At 42.7% G+C, this 16817-nt stretch overlaps 1 protein-coding gene across 3 annotated transcripts in view; it reads right to left on the minus strand.

Moving 5' to 3' along the window:
- Positions 1 to 2208: 2208 nt before the first annotated feature.
- casp7 (caspase 7, apoptosis-related cysteine peptidase) overlaps positions 2209 to 16817 on the minus strand; it is a 54080-nt gene continuing 39471 nt past the window's right edge. For all 3 annotated transcript variants that reach the window (XM_041209907.1, XM_041209905.1, XM_041209906.1), the window contains 4 exons: positions 15642 to 15770; positions 12807 to 12982; positions 8885 to 9020; positions 2209 to 4075 (listed from right to left, as the gene is read on the minus strand). In XM_041209907.1, coding sequence (XP_041065841.1) covers positions 3843 to 4075; positions 8885 to 9020; positions 12807 to 12982; positions 15642 to 15770 — 674 coding nt within the window. In that variant the 3' untranslated portion in view covers positions 2209 to 3842. The remainder of the gene's footprint in view (positions 4076 to 8884; positions 9021 to 12806; positions 12983 to 15641; positions 15771 to 16817) is intronic.

Genomic DNA, 16817 nt, shown 5'->3' on the forward strand with positions numbered 1-16817 from the left:
ATGATGCGCGATGACTTCGGGAAGCACGCCAGACGTCATCTTGCGCGTGGGATCCGACCCCACACGCCGACGTCTAAATTCTGGCCCAAGTAATCATCAAATGTGTGAAGGTAAAATTTTCATAAACAAAACAGCTCAATAAAAGGTACTTGTCACATTTAGAAATTAGTGAACTGCACTCATTTTTGTTTACAAAATAGTCCTGTATCAATGCTTTTCCCATGAGGCATGTAACCAATCACATTCATATTTAAATGAAACTGAAACTATCATATGAGTTGCCCAATATCTTGTTGCTTCCCCCTCTCAAATGTTTAGCCACGTACAACGTTCCTGCAGTCTCCAAGTTTACGTCCTCCCCTGCACACAGTAGCTTTCTGTTTGCCAGGTAATTAATATGAGAAATTTAATAACTTTTTTTTTACTGTCATACAATATAACCATATTAGATAGCTTCTGTATTTTATGGGCCTTAAATTCCTGGGATGGGAGAGAGCATAAGTTGGGCAGATAGCCTAGTGAGGGAAAGGAATCTGAAGTGGAACCTGGATTTCACCTTGTAGAGCAGACTGGAGAAACTGAGGTTGTTCTCTTAGAGCAGAGGTTAAAGGGAGATTTGATAGAGGTGTTCAAAATCTTGAAGGGCTTTGATAGAATAAATAAGGGGAAACTATTTCCAGGGCCAGAAGAGTCATTAACCAAAGGAAACAGATTTAAAGTCATTGGAAAAAACAGAGACAATGTGTGGAAAAGGCAATACACAGTGATTTATGATCAGTGTTGATTGCAGATTCAATAATAACTTTTAAAAACAGGAATTGGATACTTACTGACAAAGAAAAAAAAATGCTGTCCTATGGAGAAAATGTGGGGGGTAAACTCATTGGATAGCTCAAAGAGCCAGCAGAAGCACAATGGACCAAATGGCCTCTTTTGGTGCTGTTTCATTTTATGAAGTCTTCTCCTCCTCCGAGAAGTCCCAATAATCGTTTTGAATGTGTCTGGGGCCATTCCCAGACCACCCTGGAAATTCCACCCAACACAGGGCGCATTGGCCCTATCTGCTGAGGGTCTTAAGGCACCCCAAGGAAGTTGCAGAGCAAGATAACTTGCCTCCAAATGCGACCTATTGGGCAGAATGTTACGGCCCCGTTTTGGCGGGGGCGGGGCTGTAAAATGTGGCGACACATTATAAATCCCATTGACGACAGCGGGAACGTGAAATCCCACTGTCGTAAAATTCTGCCCATTGTCTTTGCTTGGGGAATTAAAAAGTCCTCTATCCCAATACGGGTCCTGTGGCTCCCTTCCACTGGAGCTTCAGGAGACTGCTGTGATTTTCTTACCACACACTTGGGCCAGGATTTTCAGCTTAGTGTGTGGGTGTGCGCCCGACACGCCCGAGCGTGCGACAACGTCAGGTGAGCGTCCCGACATCATCGTGCTATATTTCGGTCAGCGGGCACATGCAAGAGTCGGCAGCGCGTCCACCAACAATTAAGAGGCCTATTAAGGCCCTTAAGCAGGTAATTAAGTTGAATTTTTCACTGCCCCCCCAACTTTATGGTTGGCGGGCGGGTGAATAGGCCAGGTGGCCTTGGCATTTTTTGCAAAACCTCATCCACGAGTGGGATGAGGTTTCCTGCAGTGAATAAAACATTTTTAAACTCATTTTTAACATGCCCCGCTTCACGTGACTGAGTCACATGTGGGGACATGTTTATATTATTTGTTGATCCTTCATTTTAAAAACCTTCAGCTCTGAGGCAGCTCTGTGCCTTCAGGGGAGCTTTTGGTGAGCCCACCCCGGCGCGTGCGCAAACTTCAACGCTCGGGCTCCTCCCGCCCCTACCCCGGCAGCGCTGAGCATTTCAGCGAGTGTTTTGTTAATTGGCCAGCCAGCGTGAAATTGCGGTCGGGGCCCGATTGCGGGAGGCGGACAGTTTCGCCGCCACTCCTGGGCCCGCCCGGAGAGGGAAAAATCCTGCCCTTGCTGAGGGAGGCCTCGGCTGGGCCTCTGTGGGAGTAGGCTGCCCGCCTGAATATTGATATCACACCAAACTCAAGACTTGGGGCAAAGTCAATAAACTTTAGAGTCAGCGGTCAGAAGTCCTAGCCTGTCACAATTTCTGGTCACAACTCGAGTCTCCAGCGATCTTGGTCCTCATATTTGTAAATGAGATCATAAAAAAATGCATACGATTTACACATCTTTCTGCTAGCCTGTAATTAAAAATAAACAATGATACAGCTTTTTTTTCAAAGGAACAAGGCAAACAGTGACAAATGCAAATCACATAGCTCCAAATTCAGTGGATGGCTAATACTTCTGTTTAATCTAACAATACAAGCTACTTCTGGTGCAGGAGAAAAATATCAGTGCCAGACCCACCAGTGAACTTGAAAATACGCAGCCATTATTTAAGTTTTTATAATATCGCCATTCGCTCACTAATGAGATGGAACACTGAGCTCCCCTAATGAGATTTCCAAGCAAGATTATGGCTGAGCATTAGCAGCTGTATACTCAGATTGTGGCCATCAGGTCTGATACAACAGCAGCACTCGTTGCTTTGATCTGGCAGACTGAAGTTATTCATTGAATTTAAAGTGATCAGGTCAAGTGCACAATTTTAAGATCATGATTACAGACTTAGTTATTCTGAGCATTAAATATGTACAGCTCGGAAATCTAGCCCTGTCATTCATAGGTATTGGTTACCATTAACCTGATAAATTATTTCTTTCCTGTCACATGTTTCCTAGCTATTATTTTTGCTTCCTTATCAAATGACTCAAAACTCTTCACACAATTAATTAAATTTTTTTTTGCAGTGAATAGACTGTTGCTATGTGAGCAAATAATTTGGATGTTTGCACTGGCGATGTCCAACAAGCAGCCATGAGATAAAAGAGCAGTTAGTCAGTCTGTTTTGGTGTTCACCAAGAAGACAGTGCCACACAGGACACCAACGTGTACATGTATTCCTTGTCCATTAGAAAATCAACAGTTCAAAGAACGATAGATTAAATTTTGTTAAAATTAGGTTCCAAATTCCAATGCATGCTTGATATTCATCAACATGTTGTAAAACACAGGAAAATCCATTAAAAAGGGTTCAAAGTCAGTGAAAAGTAGGCTTAAAAAAAAAGTTTTGTTTCTCATAAGTCATGCAATCAGCCCCAAGTACAAGAGTTTGATAAAATAAGTTTAAAAAAGACATCAACTTTGCTTACATAAATAGTGTATGAGATACTGCATTCTTTGCTTATTGTAGAGAATGGATTTTCTTGATAAGAAGAAAGGAACTGAAAAAAATTGCATTTGCTAAAAATTGGTGCACATTAGAAAGGTATATGAAGGATTTAAAAAAAAAAGACCCCATCCCAAAAGTTGATTGAGAAACATAAATCAAATATATTTGATTAACATTTTTTTTCAAGTTTAAAATTCATAGTTCATGATGCAAACCGTACTGAAATTCACACAGCCAAGGTTGTAAAAACAAGCGTTGTAAATTATACCTTAAAACAAGAAATCATAACAACTGAGACAAATCCATATCAATCATACTTTGCATTTTGCAATTTTACAGTGTAGCCATTTATAAGCTGCATTGTGAACTGATCCAGACAATATCAGAGCAGACAGTTCATTACCTTTTTTATGCTCCAGAGTATGAAACACAAGATGATCAATTACAGAGATAGCAAATGGTTTTCCTGAATTCTGCACTTTGCTTCAGCTCAACTCTAAACCTCCACTCGAAAGTCTGACCTAAAGAGCAACTTAAGCCTTACAATTCAAAACTTCCCTGAAATGTAAACCAAGATGTTGTGCTTTATTTCTTTTTAAAGTAAAGTTCTTTAGTCAGCATGGAGACAATGCAGGGTATCTGCTTCTTCTCGCTGAATCGTGGATCTTCGGACCAAGACTCAAAGTGCATGGCCACCATGTAGTTGACTCTGGTTAGGATCTGCATTATCTCAAATTCTTTACCATATTCTTTGAAGGCATTGCACAGGGCCTGTGCAAACCAAGAACCCTTGCCTGGATTCCTCCATGAGTAGTAGCCTGCAATGACAGACATCACATTTTACAGTTCTCAAATATGTGCTGAGCAAGGGTACAATAGTTCAAACAGTCAGTCACTTGGCAGCATAGAACTTGAGTACTGCTGAAAAAAAGAGACATGCTGTCAAAGCTTTTCATCTTGCACTCAGCACAGATTCACAAGAATACCAAATCTCAGAGGGAACACAATTTATATTGCATGAGAAAAGGGTGCTGATTGATTGGCAAGTGGACTCTGATTGGAAGAGGCATTGCCATGGAGAATGTACCACGAAACAGTTAACTGCTGAGCTTTTGTTTAAATTCAAACCAAGTTGATTCTGATTGCTAATACCTTGACCATCGGGAATGAACCAGGAAACAGCAGTCCCCCAAGCATTTATTTAGTTCAAAAAGGTATAATGTGTGGATTTTTTTTTGTGTTTGCAAAGGACTGGGCCCTGTGTGTGAACATACGTAGCTTCTGGCACGCATAAGTGAGCCACACTTTGAGCCCAACTGATTAAACTGGTTGTTAATCTAATTCTTAGTATGACCGGGATTGTTTCATAAGTATTGTCCAATTGCAGAATCATGTCTCATGTTGGACATGGCCTGGTAAGAGTATGGTCAGTACTTTGCCAGCTGTGAACAGCTGTAGGGATATGCTATTTGATATCACCCACCATATGGCCTACATACCTGGCACTGATATTCATATACCAGATTTCCCATTTGTGACAGAATGCCATTTTGGCTTGACGGCAGCATCCTGTTAGTGACAAATACCACTTATGCTGCTGCTGCTTAGGAGCAGTGTGAAACGGCTATATTTGAATCTGCAGCTGCATGCAAGAATTTTCTTACACACCTTAATGGGCTCCATCCTACGTTTAAATTCCCCTTTGAAATGGAGCTATCAAATGAGCTCCCTTTCCTCGATGTGCTAGTTGAGAAATCTGCCAGGGGGTTCTCTACCATGGTCTACCACAAGCCTAGCTTCACTGGTCAATGTACACAATTGGATTCCTACAGTTCCATGTGCTATAAATTTGACCTTATCAGCAATCTTGTAAATGGGGCCCGAGTCATTTGCTCACCATGCAAGCTTGATGCTGAAATAGTCAGTCATCCTGCGAGATAATTGCTACCCCGTGAATGGGCCTAAGGCTGCCACCTTTAGCCCTGAAAAGTGCCCAGTCTACCTCAGGTTAAAGTGTCTCAAAAATTTGAACAATGGGTTATGCAGCTACTATGTGGTAGCAACACAAGTCGTTACCTAACATGCAGGTGAGTAACGTGGTGTATGAATTTCAGTGCCGGTGTGATGCCAGGTATGTAAGCCGTGCATCCCAGTGACTGGGGGATCGTGTTAAACAGATCGTCCCTTTGGCTATTTGCAACAAGCAAAGTACTGACCGCACCCAATCAGCCTATGCTTCCAAAACTCAAAACATGGGCCAGGATTTTCCGAATGGCGGGGTTTCCCTTCCTGTTATCCAAAGAGTCAGCGGCCTGCACATCGCTGCCAGTCCTGGCTTTCCTGCAGGCACTTAAGGCTCCAACGAGCATTAATTGACTGGAGGTGGGACTTCCACCCCTCACTTGGGAGGAAGTCCAGCCTCAGCGAGCTGCCAGCCAATCTGATTGGCTGGCAATTCTCTAGCCCCAGCCGTGTCAGAAGCTGAAGTGGACAGGACTGGGACTGCAAGCAGTCCCCAGAGTCTAAGTCCCAGGAGTCCAGGACCGGGTAAGTTTTGGGGTCTCAGGGCAGGAAAAAGAGGTAAGGCCCAGGGGGTGGGCAGAGGGAGTTGGGGGTATTAGCGAAAAGTCGCTGGGGGGAGGAAGCACCTGCAAGGGCCAAACCTTTTTTTTGGGGGGGGGGGGTGTCCGATGGTTAAAGGGGCCATAAATGGTGGCATCCCCCCACCTTTCCGCCCGAGGTCTGAGCAGGATTATTTTTTGGGCTTCCCCCCCCCGCCCCTGAATTTCTCCTGCCAGCCTGAAAATTGAGGCCGGGCATGAAACAGCCCATAAGTGGTCAATAATTGGCCACTTAAAGGGCCTCAATTGGGCCAACAGCAGACCAACCACCTAGACCTTGCCAATTCCATGGTAAAATTGCAGAGAGGTCAGGGCGAGAAGGAGCCCAGTGCGGAGGCCATCTGAAAGGTTTTATGACCATCCCCAGCCTACAAACCAGTTGACGAGGGAACGCAAAATTCTGCCCAGTGTCCAACATTAGATGTGATTCTGTGTCTGGACAACACTTACTAAACAATTCTGACTGTGTGAATATATGTAGCCTCTCGCACACAGAGCCCTGCCCTTTGCAAACAAAAAGAACGTGTACATGCATTGCACCTTTTTCAACTAAACAGATGCTTGGGGGACAGCCATTCTCTGGTTCATTCACTATGGCATGCCTTGACCAATGAGAGTTGACATGCATCTTTGAATTAAACAAAAGCTTGGCAGGTAACCATTCCCTGGTACATTCTCCATGATAACATCTCTGCCAATTAGAGTCCACTTGCCAACCATTCAGCACCCTCTTCTCATGCAGTGTAAATTGTTGCTCCCTTTGAGATTTGGTATTCTTGCATCTGTCCTGATGAATGCAAGACTAAAAGCTTCAACTGCATTTTTCTTTTTTCAGCAATACTCAAGTTCAAACAATAGTTTGAACCTTCACTTTGGACCTGCAATTAACAAAACAAGCTCTTACTATAGTCATATAAACAACACCAACTTCAAGTGTATTATTTAGTTTTAATATTGTTCTCATAGAATGATTAGAATGTACAACCTTTTTAATATTTATTTTTAAATAAGAGGAAAATATACCAAATTCTAGGAACTTGTTTTGACTGTCCTTCATTTTCAATCTCTACAGTTAGCACCAGACATCAACTACACCTTCAAGTTAGATAGGTGGGTAAATTCATCAACTATATGTCTTCAAGATATTCTTCAATAAACTAGCTAGATTGTGCACATGAACATTGGGAACAAGGCAACTACTTTTCATACTGTAGTTAATCCATCGAAAGTAGACAAAGATGTGTTAGGGAATGAAACAATTAACTGTCAAGAAGTTTTTAAGTGGTAATTGTAAGTTAGCAAGCTAAGTACTTCACTTGGTGTGTATATAAAGGCAAAGCAGGTGAGACAATTGTGGGGTTGTCCCAGATTTGCACAAAATGTGGTAGCAGGTGACAAAAAGAATGTTTTACCCACCGGCTGCAATGGCGGCTTCTCATGTCTCATTAATCATGCATTTCTGAGTAACACACCATTTCGATGGTGAGCGGGCTCCAGTTTGCCCGCCACACTGTCACCTCACTGCTTCATTTCACCGGGTGCCACATTTAAAGTGCACCTGCACACACACCTCTGTGCTTCCAGGATTGCTGCAAAGACGACATGGCATCGAAAGGCAAGACAACTGCAGCCCCCAGGTTTAGTGACACATCCCTCGAGTGCCTTTTGGAGGCCCGCTGTGATAACCTCTATCCCCACCCTGGCTGCAGGAGGGACAGCAACATTACCCTCCGGTTTGGTAGGGCGATGGTAGCGGTGATCAGTGCCAATGTTGCACAGAAGAGGTTGGCCATCCAATGCAGATAGAGGATGAATGATCTCATCCGTGCAGCCAGGGTATGGCAACCATTTCATCGGTCTAAACTCTCACACTCGAGCCCATCACACATTCACTGGCATCTCATTCACTGCCAGCTCAAGGGACATCACCACTCTCTCTCATACACACCTGCACATCCCTATCTGGCATCATCTCCTCTGGAGTCTGCCTTCTCAGCCCTCACCATCTTGTGACCACTTGTACAGATCAACTTGTGTCCCTACACACATCCCGGGATACCCCACCTTCCGCAGTACAGCCTTCATCCTGCAGCCTCTTCCCTTGCCTGAGGCCACTTCTCCCCCTTCCCCAAGCAAGACCTTGCCCTGCAGCTGTTGAAAAGCCACCCCCGCCTTAAGGCTGGTCTGGTAGGTAGAGACCTGCTCGTCAGCCCCCCTAAAGTGCAGTGGTCCTGTCCGTGAAGCCTGGCGCTGATGACTGAGAGTGCTGATCGAAGCAAGGTAGGCAAACAAACCTCAAAGTCCCGAGCGAAGTGCAGCTCGCTGGATGCACATCGTTTATGTACAGTTGTGAAACAAGTCGGCGTGGTGCACAGGTGATCCAGTGTGGGGGGGATCATTCCAGCGGGCTGGGCTTATGATGATATGCAGATATATTACAGTGAAGCTCCCGACGTCCGGCGGTGGGAAACGTGGCCCACCATTGTTGGGCAGAGCGGATGATTGCAAACGACTTTCACGATGTCATGAAACTGATTTTTGGCCTTCTCGCCATATTGCCTGCTCATACCACCAGACACGCCCGACACCAGCAGGCAGGGAAAATTCCGGCCAATGTGTCTGTGGAGTTTTATGCATTAGAATAAAACTCTGTTTGGAGAAGTCAGTCCTGGTCTCTGTCTCCGTTATCAAACAGCTATTGGAACGTAACAAAATGTATCTGAATTAGAAGCTAAATTATCAGCCAAGATTGCAACTGCAACTCATATCCACTACCTTAGGAGTCTGATGCTGTATCATTAAGTAACAGCTAAAAACTACTGAGGCAAGACAAAGATTGCATCATAGCATCTTAAAGTGTAATCACCAATTCACATCAGGTCAAAATATACCGTGAAGAATTGTGGGGGCAAAGGTTATTGTTCTTTTTTAAAGGCTCTAATATAATTTAGTTCATTGATAAAACATGAAAATATTATGCATTCAGGGCTATAATCTTTGCATTACCTGGTACAGTGGAGTAGGCGTACAAGAAGTCAGCTTCTACTGGGATTTTGTGTCGAGGATTTGCATCTGTTTCTACATCACCAGTAGGACCTGAATCAGTCTGTATCCCTTGATCAAATTCTGAACCTCTACAAGCCTGAAGCAAGCCAGAAAAAAAGTGTTTAGATTAAGTATGTATGAAATGCAATTTAACAAGGCACTAAGGGCTTGAATGTACACTGTATAAAGATTGGAATACAAATATTTAAAGCTGGAATACCACTCGATTGCACTAGTTTTCCCAGATCAAAGGTCACAGACTGGAAACATTAACTCTGTTTCCCTCTCCAAACACAGTGCTAAATCTATTGAATATTTCCAGCATTTTCTGTTTTTATTTCAGATTTCCAGCGTTTGCAGTATTTTGCTTTTAACACTAATAGGTATATCTTGAAAGGTTTGAAAGTTTAAAAAAAAAAACTTATCCAGGAACGGGCCCCTTTACCAATTGTTTGCATAACCCTACAGGTAGTTTCATTCTTAACTACCTCTCTAATGACCAAGTTTTGTAAAAATTACAACCAAACATGTTCCAAAAGGGGCAAACAGTTTGACGTCATGTTGTACGATTATTGGATACAAATTATACACCTAATATTTTTCTGCATTCACTGTGTACAGTTGAAAATAATTTAAGTACTCCAGTTAATCTAACCTTCCCCCCATTACAGAATCAACCAGCAGCTCTCTCACAACCCCTCCTCCCATTCACTCAGAAACCCCTCCCCTTACCCCCACTCACTCAGCAACCCCTCTTCACAACCCCCTTATTCCCGTTCACTCCTTTGTGCCTTTCTGAGGCAGCTCCGCCAGGGTGATGGCCACAGCCAGGCTTCCACCCAGCAGTCTGCTGACCTGCTGGTCAAGCAGCCGCCTCCCTTGCTTGGACATGTTTTGCAGCTGCTGCTCCCGCACCATACAGTGCTCAGGCTCAGGTGCCACCACTCACCTTCTTGCTGCTCCTCCAGTCACAGGCTGTTTCCCTCCCGCACTTGCTGCAAATAGGCACAACTGCATCTCACTAGTGCAAGCAGCGGGAAGGCTTGAATTTGGAACCCCTGAACTAGGGAGAGGGGTGGGCGAGGGTCGGAAAAAATTCTCATTCCTGAGAATCTGCCTTGCAACAATTAATAGAAAGTAGACCCTAGATGCCCTTCCATATGAACATACATACAAACAAAATAAATAGAAGCAGCAGGCCATTCGGCTCCTCAAGCCTGCTCTGCAATTCAATAAGACCATGGCTGGCGTGTTTGTGTTTTGAGTTCCACAGTCCCAGCTACCCCCAATAACCTTTTATTCCCTTACCTAACAAAAATCTGCCTTAAAAATATTCAGTGAGCCCGCTTCCACTGCCTTCTGAAGCAGAAAGTTCCAAAGTCGCACAACCCTCAGAAAACATTTCTCATCTGTGTCCTTAAAGGACAGCCCCTAATTTTAAAACAGTGCCCCTTAGTTCTGAACTCATCTACAAGAGGAAACATCCTTTCCACATCCAACTTGTCAAGGCCATTGAGGATCTTACATACTTCAATCAAGTCACCTCTCACTCTTCTAAACTCCAGTGGAAACAAGCCCAGTCTGCCCAACCTTTCCTCATTAAGGCAACCCGTTCATTCCAGGTATCAATCTAGTAAACCTCCTCTGAACCGCCTCCAATACATTTACATCCTTCCTTAAATAAGGAGGCCAAAACCGTACAGAGTGTTTGAGATGCGGTCTCACCAATGCCCTGTATAACTGAAGCATAACATCCTTACTTTTATGTTCAATTCATCTCATAAAGGATAGCATTCCATTAACCTTCTTGATTACATGCTGCACCTGCATACTAACTTTTTGTGACTTATGCACGAAAACACCTAGGTCCCTCTGCATCTTGGAATCCTGCAATCGTTCTCCATTTAAGTAATACTTTGCTTTTTTATTCTTCCGGCCAAAGTGAAAAACTTCACATTTTCCCACATTATACTCCATCTGCCAGATTTTTGCGCACTCGCTCAACCCATCTATATTCCATCTGCAAACTCCTTATGTCTTCTACACAATATACTTTTCTACCTATCTTTGTGTTGTCTGCAAATTTAGCTACATGTCTTCACTTACCTCATCTAAGGTCATTGATGTAAATTATAGAAAGTTGAGGCCCCAGTACAGACCTCTGGCAGAATGTGACGAGTGGAGTCCCACAATCAGACAAAGACCCATTTATGCATACCAATCTTCTATTCAGGCTAATATGTTACCCCCAGCACCATGAGCTTTTAATTTCTGCAATAACCTTTGATGTGGCACTTATCAAATGCTTTCTGGAAAGCCAAGTACAGTATGTCTACAGGCTCCCCTTTATCGACAGCGCACGTTACTCCTTCAAAGAACTCTAATAAATTAGTTAAACATGATTTCCCTTTCACAAAACCATGCTGACTCTTCCCAATTACGTTGAGTTTTACCAAGTGCCTATCACCTCTTTAATGATCGATTCCAACACCATCCTCACGATGGATGTCAAGCTAACTGGCCTCCCGCCCTTCTTGAATAGAAGGGTTATATTTGCTACTTTCCAGTCTGATGGAATCTTTCCAGAATCTAGGGAATTTTGGAATATTAACACCAACTACCTCATTAGCCACCTTTTTTAAGACTATAGGATGAAGTCCATCAGGACCCAGAGACTTGTCAGCCCGCAGCTCCATTAATTTGCTCAGTACCGCTTCCCTAGTGATGGTAATTTCACCACGTTCCCCGCTCCCTTCCAACTCCTGATTTACAGCTATTATTAGAATGTTTTTTGTATCTTCTATGGTGAAGACAGAAGCAAACTATCTGTTCATTTCATCTGCCATTTCCTTATTAGCTACTATTAACTCCCCGTTCTCAATCTCTAGAGGACCAACGCTCACTTTACTTACTCTTTTCCTGTTTAAATACCTGGAGAAACTCTTGCTATCTGTTTTTACATTTCTAGCTATTTTCCTCTCATACTTTAATTTCTTTCGTCTGGTTAACTATTTAGTCATTCTCTGTTCTTTATATTCTGACCAATCGTTTGATCTGCCGCTCATCTTTGCGCAGTTATATGCTTTTTTCTTAAGTTTGATGCTTTCCCTAACTTCTTTATTTAACCACAGATGGTGCATCCTCCCTTAAGAATTTTTCTTTATGGTGGGAAATACTTATTCTGAGTATTCTGAAATATTCCCTTAAATGTCTGCCACTGCTTCTCCAATGATCTATCCCCTAGCCTAGTATCCCAGTTCACTTCAGCTAGCTCAGCTTTCACCCCACATAGTTGCCCTTATTTAAATTTAAAATGCTAGTCTTAGACATCTACTCTTCTTCCTTTCAAACTGGATGTAAAATTCAATCATATTGTGTTCGCTGCTACCTTGCGGTGCCTTTACACTCAGGTCATTAATCCTGCCACATTACACAATACCAAGTCTAATATAACCTTTTCACAGGGATATGCATTTTCCACTTTGGGGGTCAATGGTATAGGGGAAACACTCATCCACTAAAGTACTGAATGTACAGGATGAGAGAAAATTGAGGAAGCCTTGGAATGCCCTCTTCAGCTTCATTCCAATGTGAATGCTCTTTCTGCATGTACTACAGGCACAGGGCTAATGATAGAGGTTGGGGAAGTCCCCAGGAATCCTGCAAATGTAGTGATGTAGCTGATTCTGCCTCTTCCTCTTAGATATTCCATTTGGGAAATATAAATCTCTCAGGTACAGGAAAGGGAAAAAATCTACTCCCTATTAAAAAATAACACCCTACTTTCGAAATGGATTCAAAGATTCCTCAAGCTGATTCCTGAAAATTTTCTGAGCATGCCCATTATCAAAACAAAATTCTGGAATACTATGAATGATATTACCTGAATGAAAAAGAGTTTTGGTTTTCCCACAAGCGTCTTGCACATATCCCCTCGAAAGAGAGAAGTGAGTCTCTTTATAGGCATTGCTCCGTCTGTGCCATAGATCATGCCTTCATCACCATGGCTTAAAAGGATGCATGCAAAACACGCATTGTTGGTGTGATTTTCCTGAGAAACTAAAAAAAAGTAACAATATTTATATACAACATCGTGGCATTCCAAAGCAAATATATTCTTTGGATTAAAAGATCTTCCTGTGCTATCATTCACGTTGATCAGTACAGAATTGAGTAGTATAAAAGCAAAATACTGCGGATGCTGGAAATCTGAAATAAAAACAGAAAATGCTGGAAAAAACGCAGCAGGTCTGGCAGCTTCTGCGGAGAGAGAAACAGAATTAATGTTTCGAGTCCATATGGCTCTTCTTCAGAACTAAAGGGAAGTAGAAATGTGATGGATTTTATATTGTTCGAGCGGAGGTGGAGCAAGTGTAGAAATATAGAAGGTCAGGGAAAGGTGGGAGCCAAGGAGAAATTTGACAAAGATGTCATGCACACAGGAGAAAGAGAGTGTTAATGACAGTGTTAAATACTAGAGAAGGTGCTGATAGTGGCATAAAGGTAAGATAGCAGAATATGTTAATAGCAGAACAAGAATCAATGCTTTGTGAAAGCAAAACATAACAAGTGACAGATGACCCTGTGGGGGTTTGGGGAAAGAATACCTTTAAAAAATTGGATTAAAAAGAGGGTAAAGATGGAGGAGAGTGTACATGGTCTGAAGTTGATGAACAAATTAGAATTAAAAAGTGACTGTTGAATTACTCAAAATTAAAGCCGCAGAAGTATTTGCATATCATGGCCCTCCCCAGCACCAGATGACAGACATGCCACAAGAGATATCATAACTGTTATGATACCCAATTGCCCTTCTCATTTCATCGAGGACAAGGACAGGACACCTGCTGCATCCTTTAGAAGCTCATCATGCCACACATTTGCAGACAATGACAGCACCGTAACCAATATACATAACTCCCAAAATGCTTCTTTTAAGCCAAATAAATACTAGGAGATTTTTATTCGTTCATGGATGTGGGTATTACTGGCTGGGAGAGCATTTATTGCCCATCACTAAATGTGCTTGTTCAGAGGCCATATAAGAGTCAACCACATTGCTGTATGACCAATGTTTAATTGTTACTTTATCCCCTAGATCTTTTGGTTAAATTTGCATTTATTTATATTACATAAGTGACTTTATTGTAATACCTTCCACCCACTTTTAGCTCAAAAACAAATCATTATGTAAATAACTTATTTCAATAACTGTAACATGTTAAATGTAATTAGTTCAACTTCACTGTTCCTTCATTTTCTATGAATTCTCCATCCGATGATGTCACCATTTGCTTTCTCCTTTCTTTCCCCTGCTCAGCGGACTGCCCTGACTTATGCTGGTGTAGAGCGCCAGTAACCATTAGACTCTTTGACAATTGGTCACTCTTCAAATGTGTGATTAGACAGTACACATCAATAGAAGGGCATCACAGCTGAACTCAATCCTGTCCTCATCCAATATACCTGCACTTTTCGAAAACAGCGTGATCTGAACATTTACCAATTTCCCCCCCATCTTGAACCAATTTTCAATAACTGCATTTGTGTCCCAGTGGAGATGCACTAATTTATCCCTTTTTGTAATGCTTTGCGAGAAAGTATTTAGCAAACAATTTTACTTTGTTTGGGGAAAGTGAAGAGACAGAAATATTGCTGTCATCAAAGCGGACTCATAGGCCTGAATTTTTCAGTTGGTGGGGTCTCACTTCCCGCAACTGAAAAGTTTCCCCGGCGACTCAGTGCTCCGCAGTCATTTCACACTCAAATGAGCGTTAAGTGGCTGCAGTCGGGAATCCCACCCCTCTCTCGGGAGGTGGTCCCGGTTTAGAGAGCTGCAGCAGCACACCCGAGACTACATCCGGACTCCAGAGACCAAGGTAAGTTCAAGGGAACCAAGGCGAGGAGAGTAGGGAAGGCCTGGGGGGGTGCAGCATGGAAGGGGTGATCTGGGTCTCGGTGGAGAGGCCAGGGGTGGAGGAGGGAGATCCAAAGGCCCTGGAGCTTAAAGGGTGAGGTGCACCTGAATTCAGAAGGATGCTTTTGATGAAGGTGCCCAACCCCCACTCATCCCCGCCTCTTCTCGCCCGGGATCTAACTCCCCCTTGCAAGTTCACTCCTCCCACCAGCCTAAAAATTCGGGCTGGGCGGGAAATGGCATTTAAGTGCCAATAATTGACCACTTAAGGGTCTCAATTGGGGCAAGGGTGGGCTTTCCGTCCAAGGCCTTGCCCACCCCAGCGTAAAGTCGCTGCATGGTCAGGGCAGGCGGGAACCCTGTGGGAATCCCTTCCCTTCAATTTCAGACTCTCACTCCACCCCTGCCTAAACCCTGCTGGTGGGGGAGCATGGAAATTTGGCCATGGTTTTGAGTACATCTGTCATTACCCCATCATCCAAATTTCTATCCAACTTCTATCCTAAAAGGAACAATTTCATGTTTTCTTCCTCATCTAATAAGCACAGATCTAAATGTGCCCTGTTCATTTTGCCTGGAGACTAATTTTGCATTTTCTTAGAAAACAATCAGGGAATGTAATCTTAGCAAGGATGTGTTTTTATAGTTCTAGAATAAGTTGGAATATCAATCTGATATTTAGAAGAGGAGATTTTTGATGACTAAAACTAATTACAGAACATTGTATCATTGTAAAAAAGAAAATGAGATAGAGATTAAAGTTTAATTAAACTAGACCATTTTATTTAAACATTTACTCACCATCTTGCAGTATCTTCTCCATTTGAGAACAAGTCTGATCATTTAAAACAACAACGTTGAAACCCAAAGAGCTAAAACACGTAAACAGATTCCCAGCATCAATGTCAGTGCCGTTACGCACGTTCATGTCTGGAACAAACAATATAAGGTCAGAACAGTTGATATAATCCCTTTCCAGAGTTAATTCAGTCAGCAAAATAATAAACCATTAAATTAAAAAGGTTGTTGGCAGCATGTGTACGGTTTTACTAACCTGTGTCTTTAAGGTAGTGTAGTTTGGGCAAGGGACATGGCTTTAGAAAAAAGTATAATAAATCAGCCATACTTCTAGAACACAGGTTAAATTGGATAGCCCCCGAAAATGAGCGCAGGGATTATGATGCCAATTAACTCCTGTCCTTTCAGTGCAATGCATGTGGGAGGCGGTGGCATAGTGGTATTGGCACTGGACTGGTATTCTAGTGACCCAGGGTAATGCTCTGGGGAATCCCACCATGGGATTTGAACCCTGGTAAAATTTGAATTCAATAAAAATCTGGGATTAAAAGTCTGATGACGACCATTGTCGATTATTGTAAAATCTCATCTGGTTCACTAATGTCCTTTAGGGAAGGAAATCTGCTGCCCTTACCTGGTCTGGCCTGCATATGATTCCAGACCCACAGCAATGTGGTTGACTCTTAAAAATGCCTTCTGAACAAGTGCAATTAGAGATGGGAAATAAATGCTGGCCTAGCCAGCGATGCCCACATCCCATGAACGAATAAAAAAATATGCAGTACGTAGTATACTGCAGTAAAATAAAGTACACTGCATGTTGCCTGCTCATCTGAATGATTGCTGCATGCAGCCAGTGATAGCCATGCTGTTCATTGGCTATACAGAGTAGCAAGGGGCCCAAAATTATAATTCACCAGCACTCATTAAAGCTAGTCTGCATTGCTTAATGCAATTTCTTTTGGAGAGAGAGAGAGAGAGAAGAGAGATTAAGATGCATGGTCAGGAATGTAGGCTTGTTTTCACAGTGTACATTTGTTCCACAAATTACTTATGCCAAATAATAATGCATTGTTACAAGAAAGATTTACTGTTATTGCTCAGAACTAGTCTAAACAGTTTAGCAAGTGAGTCACAGCAGCCACAAAACAAAATGCGGAGAGTCATGAATTGATACAA

Source organism: Carcharodon carcharias, chromosome 17 (genome assembly GCF_017639515.1).
Source record: "Carcharodon carcharias isolate sCarCar2 chromosome 17, sCarCar2.pri, whole genome shotgun sequence".
In the NCBI taxonomy this organism is placed as follows: domain Eukaryota; kingdom Metazoa; phylum Chordata; class Chondrichthyes; order Lamniformes; family Lamnidae; genus Carcharodon; species Carcharodon carcharias.